The 7,892-nt window shown below is 32.1% G+C and overlaps 1 protein-coding gene across 1 annotated transcript in view; it reads left to right on the top strand.

The window, feature by feature from the left end:
• The first annotated feature begins 6 nt into the window (after positions 1 to 6).
• The window catches only part of LOC100163511 (serine/threonine-protein kinase Chk2), a 9,645-nt gene continuing 1,759 nt past the window's right edge, over positions 7 to 7,892 (top strand). The window contains exons 1-4 of the mRNA XM_029489370.1: positions 7 to 75; positions 5,723 to 5,866; positions 5,985 to 6,257; positions 6,344 to 6,468. Coding sequence (XP_029345230.1) covers positions 5,731 to 5,866; positions 5,985 to 6,257; positions 6,344 to 6,468 — 534 coding nt within the window. The 5' untranslated portion in view covers positions 7 to 75; positions 5,723 to 5,730. The remainder of the gene's footprint in view (positions 76 to 5,722; positions 5,867 to 5,984; positions 6,258 to 6,343; positions 6,469 to 7,892) is intronic.

Below are 7,892 nucleotides of genomic sequence, written 5' to 3'. Positions count from 1 at the left end.
AAAACCACCCAGCCAACTACAAGGGCTGCACAATTTATAAAGAACTCCAACGTCGTAAGAAATCCAGCACACCAAGTAATCGATTACAAAATAATTTCAATACCCAAACCACTAATGTACAAAGTAGCCATCCACCTGTTCGCACTTTCCCAAATCACCCCTCTCCTCAAACGCAAACTTACGCTCAGGCCACGTCCAATACACCAGCTTTCGTTGCTCCTCCTCCTCCTCCTACTGATACTTAGCCGCCCGATTTTAAGCAAATTATTAACTAATTTTTTAGATGAATTCAAAAATGTTATAAATCCATTAATTTCTCTACTAACTAAAGTAATATCCAAGCTCCTCGACAAATAATGACTAATAATAACTACAATAAATCTGTCACCGACGATTCGCTCTTAATACTACAATTTAACACCAATGGACTAAAAAACCATGCCCTTGACCTCAAAACCGTATTAAACCGCAAACGCATTGATGTTGCACTCATTTCTGAAACCCACTTCACTAAATTCTCCCACATACATATCCCCGGTTATACTCTAATTAAATCAAATCACCCCGACAATACCGCACATGGAGGTGCTGCTATTTTTATTAAATCTAATATTGAATTTTATCCCTTACCTAGGTTTTCTCAACCCTTTCTCCAATCTTGTGCTATTAACCTAAAGATAAACAATACTACACTCACCATTGCTGCTGTTTATTTACCCCCAAAACATAACATAAAAAACACTCAATTCGCCGACTACTTCAACTCATTTAATAATAACTTTATCATATGTGGTTATTTTAACGCCAAACATCAGTCATGGGGATGCCGCGTGAATAACCCCTGAAGAGTCACCTTATACAACTATATAAACACTAAGAGATTTAAAGTTCTAGCCCCACCAGACCCATCCTATTGGCCCTCTTCAATCCGTAAAAATCCTGATATTCTTGATATCTTTGTCTCCAATTTACCGAATACCTTGTTCCACTCTACTAAAAACTTACTAGATTTAAATTCTGACCATTCATCAATACTCCTAACTCTCAATACTTCCCCTTCTGTTAAAGAATTCAACAAATTATTTAACAAACTCACAGATCATGTTAAATTTCACGAACTAGTCAACACAAAAATTAAGCTGAACACAAAATTAAAATCGCCCAATGACATAGACCTAGCGGTCCTCAATCTTACCAACATAATACAAACTGCAGCATGGTCGGCTACAAATACAATGCCAGCACCTCCTTCTGCAAGCTCACTTCCTGAATATATACGTAACAAAATTGTAGAAAAAATAAGAGCAAGAGCTCTATACCAGCGCACGCGTTTACCTTCCCATAAACTTAATTACAACAAACTAGCTAATTCACTAAAAAAAACTTCTCACTGAATTTAAGTCAAACATATGGCAAAATCACTTAATGAAACTCACCCCCTCAGCCGGTAGCCTATGGAGAGAAACAAAACAAATACTTCGCTATAAATCTCCAAATCTCCCTATTAAAAAAACAGATGGTAGCTTGGCTACTTCGGATATTGAAAAAGCTGAACTTTTTAAGGATCATCTTGCTAATACCTTTCAACCACACGCCGATATCATAGACGTTGAAAACATGAATCAAGTCGAAACGTTCTTAAATACCCCCCTCCCAGTGTCTCTCCCTGACAAGTCATTTACACCTAATTATGTAAATTATGCTATACAAAAATATGCATTAAAAAAATCACCAGGCTACGATTGCATTACTGCGGGAGTAGCCAGATCCCTTCCAACTAGAGCCATAGTTCACATCACTCGTATATTTAATGCCTCACTCAGACTTTCCTATTTTCCCCTATTATGGAAATTCGCAACTATAATCTTATTTTCAAAACCAAACAAACCACCTGACCTACCATCATCACACCGTCCAATCAGTCTTCTCCCTTTTTTCGCCAATATACTGGAACGGTTAATTCTGAAACGAATTCTCCCGATAATTATGGAAAAAAACATTCTTCCAAACACCCAATTTGGTTTTAGCGCTTCTCACTCAACTATTCATCAAGCACACAGAGTTGTAGACTCCATTTCGTATGCCCTGGAAAAAAACTGTTTTGCAATTGCGTGTTTCTAGACATCTCACAAGAATTTGACCGCGTATGGCATGACGGACTTTTGTATAAGCTTAAGAAATTCCTGCCACCCACCTACTATTTACTTATTAAATCCTATCTAACAGATAGGCATTTTCAAATACGCTACGGTTTGGCTCTATCTGACGAATGCTGGTGTTCCCCAAGGGGGCATTTTGTCTCCTATTCTGTACAATATATTCGCTTCTGATCAACCAACTACCCCCAATACATCCGTAGCAGACTACGCTGACGATAAAGCAATAATATCTATTAACACTGATCCACTCATAGCGTCAAGTAATCTCCAAACTCACCTTAACTCCACGGAAAAATGGTTTACCAAATGGCGATTTAAAGTAAACCAAAGCAAATCTGTCCATACTATCTTCACCCTCAAACATGCTTCCTGTCCAAGAGTTTTTCTTTACGGTATTTCTATCCCTTACTCTCCAAAAGTCAAATATCTCGGGCTCACTCTCGACCAAAGATTAACCTGGGCTCATCACATTAGAATTAAAAGATTAGCACTGAATCATCGTCTCCGTATCCTCAAACCCTTGATAAGCAATAATAACTCCCCTCCCATTAAAACCAAACTCCTGATTTACAAAACACTTCTAAAACCCATATGGACTTACGGACTTCAACTCTGGGGAAACGCTAAAAAGTCTAACATACTAAAAATACAAACATTTCAAAATATCGCTCTCCGAAAAATAATGAACGCTCCTCCCTATGTGTCTAATCACACCTTTCATACTGACACCAAACTCAAGTCAATTAACGACGAAGCCAAAATATTTTACAAAAGATTCCATTCTAAACTAAATAACCACCCGAATGATCTCATAAAAAACTTATCTTCTCTCTCCATACCTGGTAATCCCCCCAGACGCCTGAAGCGTAAGTGGTGTCGTGATCTCTTAAGCTAAGCTTAAATTTATAAAACTCATAGGAAGTGCCATCGATGGGTGGCTTCTTTCATCAAATTTCCATGTCAATCTTTGTAACTCTCATCATATATACTTATTGTGTCTAGTCGATACAGATTGTGTATTACGCTTAAAAATTAAAAAAAAAAAATTTAAAATCATCCATTACAGTGAGTAGTCAGTGACACACTTGTGTCAAGTAACCTTCTGTACAACAAAGCGACACTCACTTTACACTTACCAGTTTTTTATTATTTTATGTACACCAAGGATGATGGATCAGTACATGATTAAATAGTCTATTTAGTCATGGATCAGTGTACAATATTATTGTTGGCTTGACATTTTCACTAAAATATATTTTTATTGACTTTAAAAATCTATACGAATGCCCTTCTATCGATTTATCATTATAATTATATAATTTAATATATTGCTATTATTGCTATATAACTTGAAGGCTTTCTGGTTGTACCACAGGCTATATGATATATAACACAGGTGGCCAGCGAGAAGAGACTCGCGAGCCACCAAATATATTAATAAAAATTGAAGAGCCAAGATGTAAAAAAAAAAGTCATATAATATAATTTTTGTCGTTAAGTAAGTTGGATTGGTAGGATTACACATAATATATTATAGTAATTTAAAACAAAATATTATTTATATTATCATTAATATTCTATTATCACTGCATATAATTTTTTTGAATGATTAACGTTTAAAAAACATTTGTTCAACCATTTTTATGTGGTTGTGAGTAAAATTATAGTCTGGGGATTTTTTTTCAAGGGGATTTTTATTCCGATTACTCTTTATATACTTGAAAATTTATTGACACAATATTTTTTGTACGTAACAGAGTGAAGAGAGTTCATATTTAATAATTAATCTGCTAGAGCGTAAAGGCGCCTGCACACCTCTTCGTTTTCGTAGGATCAATATTATTGGAACAGAAAATGAACAAAACAAATATCATGGATTTATCGTAAATTCGTAATTCATAGCAAGCGCAGGGGTATTGCTGGTGTGGTGAATATATGCACCTTGGGGTGGAATTCTCTCACCCGGACGTTTGTACCCAGAATCCTGACCAAATGGCCATATCTATGGATAAACAACCGACAGGTATTTAGATAGTAACTATCGGATACATTGTTCTGTGCAGAATATAGTCGCGATGTTAGGTCCGTTGTCTGCGCCCTGTGTTCCGTCAGTTGTACAGGTGGTTCAGATTCAAACGGTCGCGTATTGATAAAATATAGACCAGATCGGTTTTCTTCATGTTAAATTTAAATTTTGACCTATAGTCTTTACCTAGGTCTTCCTAAAACTAGAAAAAAATTATCTAAATTATTGTTACGGTACGTTTAATTGTAGGTATTTAAGAGAACATATCAATACATATGATTTATAATTAATAATTATAGTATACATACATATTACATAATGATATTTGAAAATAACACATTTGTATGTGTATCATTGAATACATTTAATTATTAAATCAATTCTGGGTTTGTACCTCGAAAACCTAAATTGTTGAGTATTTATAATTATTGGTAATGTTTATGTTTATTTTTAAGTATTTGTAATCTTTTAATATTCGTAAATATTAAGATTTTTATTAATTGATTGGTTAAAATATTAGTTATTATACATATTTTCTAATATTTATATGCTTTGCTTATTAGTTAACATATTTAAAATACGGACTATAATAGTCTATAATTAAATCAATATCTATATTTTGCGATTCTATATAAGTTACCAGTTGGTATATATACAGAATATAATAATATTTAACAAGCTTCTGATTTAATGGAACTGACAACTGGTTACCTGTTGGTTGAGTTGATAACATTCTAAAGTTATAAATACGATATTAAACAGTAAACACGACATTTATTATTATAACGATAATTATTATATTATTATAACGAAACGATTTTATGCTGGTACCCAGTGCCCCATGGTGGAAAATTTCTCAATTCCCGGATTGATATTGGACATTGGTGTATTAGAATTAGACCGCTGTCACCTGCTGGCTGTCACTATAAAGTACAGACTCCATTAGGTATTAACTCTACTCGCTAGTAGCTACTCAGTGTCTCGGAAGTCATTAGTCAATCGTCGTTTGTCGGTTTGTTACAATCTGTCGTCTGTGGCCAGTCCGCCTGTGCCGCTCGCAGTGCCATTTTCTAAGTTCCAATCGGCAGTTAATCTTTTTTCTTTACCAGTAAGCCTGTGGCGATAGTTAGTAGTGTCTGTTTTCTGTAATCTGTTATTGTTATAATTAAGTTCAGTGAAATTATATTACTTTCTCTGAAGTATGCACGTACCATAGAAAATAGATACTTCAATGAAACAACTATTACTACTGTAATTTATTGAAATATTATTAAGTTAAACATGGTTTAATATTTATAAATTTATAATCAAGTTTGTATCCTTACTATTGTTTAATTTTGCTAAACCCATTTTGCCTATATTTTATACAGGCATTTTATTGGAACTATATTAGAAAACAATGTGAAATAAATACAATAAATACTTAATAAACTAATAAAAATTAAAAATGATTTTGCACGTTTTACGATAAGATCAAATTTGACTATTAATTTATAAAATAATTTTAAGATCTTATGATATTTGTATTATTTTAAAGGTATCAATATGGGTGATTCAGACATTTTGACCCCTCTAATAAACAGTCAGGATACTTTGAGCAGTCAGGATCAAATATCTAAGCCGGAGAATACAAATGCATGGGGGCGTCTTTATCCAGAGAACGAGTATTTAAAAATTGAAGGTTTGTCTGTCTATTATTTAATTTTATGCATGATCAAATTATTATTGTTGTAATAATGTGACATTATATGTCATTTACGTTCATATAATAAAAATTCTAAATTTTGTATTTATTTTAGACCTAGTGAAGGATAATTATAACGCAGGTCGTCAAACTAATGATGTTGACTTTCAATTTACAAAACAATGCTTTAGTTTAAAAGTAATGAATCATATTAGCAAGATTCATTTCACCATAAATCGTGAAAAGATTGGGACATTAGATTATGTAGTATTTATTACAGACACGAGTGCAAATGGCACATTTTTAAATGGTGAAAAAATTGGTAAAGACAATCGTTGGATTTTATCGAATAATGACAAAATTGCTGTTGTTTCTAAAGCAAATTATGGTAAATTTTTAATTAGTATTTAATAGTCACCTACAATAATTTTTAAGAACTTACCTACCATAAATATTTTATGTTCATTTTTGTAGTGTACACATTTACTGATAAACGTTCAGATTATTTAAACTGTCCACAAAAGGTCAGGGAACAATTTGCTGTTTACGGTATATTGGGTAGAGGAACTTTTGGTGAAGTCCGATTAGCTTTTGAAAAAGTAAGTTTTGTCAAATTAAAAGAAATATTAAATTTAAAGTTTTAACATTTTATTTCCTCGATCGAAACATATGTAATATTATGTAAATCACATGTACATTGTAAAACATTCATGATTTGTATATATTTATATACCAAAATATAATTTTTTTTTATTTACAACAACAAACATCTATATACAGGGTGATTTTTTTTGTACTACTTAAGTAGTGCTCTGTGGCAATTAATACTTCTGTTTCTAATTTTAAGAACATAAGTTTGTATCTCTACAGGACACTTCCTTAGTAGTACAAAAAATATCAATAGTTTTAAAATAATATGATCTTAAAGTATATTATACAAAAATTCCAAAACCAGATTTGAATAACTGCATTATCAAAGAAGAAAGGGGGGTTTACCATGCTAGGTTAATTTTGAATAATTGCATAATATAATATTATTTATAGTAATATTTACTGTATGTAGTATTTTTTATTTATTAATATTATTTTTTAATATTTTATGGTAGTTTTTCTTTTTCTTTACAATCTGATATTTAGAGAACATGGTATAAATTACTTAGTATTAATATTTGCAATAATTTATATCAAACATTCAAGTTTATGATCTATCTTTAGTTTTCCAATTAGATTCTTTATTATTAGTATCTGATTCACTCAGTGGGTTATTGTAATGTGTGATTGAAAATATTTTGTATATCTCTATGAGCATAAGCGTGTGCAGAATTTCTGGCAGGGTAATCATACATAAATTCATTAACACACACACATATTACGTATATATAATATTCATATTCACACTTAAGTTACAAAAACTAATTTGGATGGGGTAACCTCATTTAACTACATTTACCGTGGTAAAAAATTAATTTATGATTGACTATCAATTATCATAATAATAATATTGAATATTGAGGGGGCCAGGGGGAGTTCGATGACTACCCTGTGCGCACGTTTATTTCTATGAGAAATGAAAAATGTGGTGTCAGCATTTGTTTGTGAAGGGCACATCTAATCTAAATTATGAGCTCTTCTAAATGAGTTCATTCATAATATTATATTGTTTAAAGTAATGAATAAACAAAATTCAATTTTAATAAATGTTTTCGACAACTACTCTAAAATAATTAATAATTAAATATTTAACTGAAATATGTATTTTTTAAAAACTATGTAAACGTGAAACTACTTATATACAGTAGAACTCCGATTATCCGAACGCCAATCAAACGGACGTCCAATTAATCGGACAAAAAAAAAGGTCGGTCTTTTAAGAGGACGCCACACCCGCATGTGTTTTCTCGGTCTGACAAAAGCGTAACATACCAAATTTACGCTCATAAATTCAAGTTTTATGCCGTTAGCTTAAAAAATATAGCAAATCGACCTATTATAAAACTTGATGGTAAAAATATTATCTGTTTTG

This window comes from Acyrthosiphon pisum, chromosome A2, assembly GCF_005508785.2.
Source record: "Acyrthosiphon pisum isolate AL4f chromosome A2, pea_aphid_22Mar2018_4r6ur, whole genome shotgun sequence".
Lineage (NCBI taxonomy): Eukaryota > Metazoa > Arthropoda > Insecta > Hemiptera > Aphididae > Acyrthosiphon > Acyrthosiphon pisum.
This window is presented reverse-complemented; position numbering and strand designations above follow the sequence as displayed.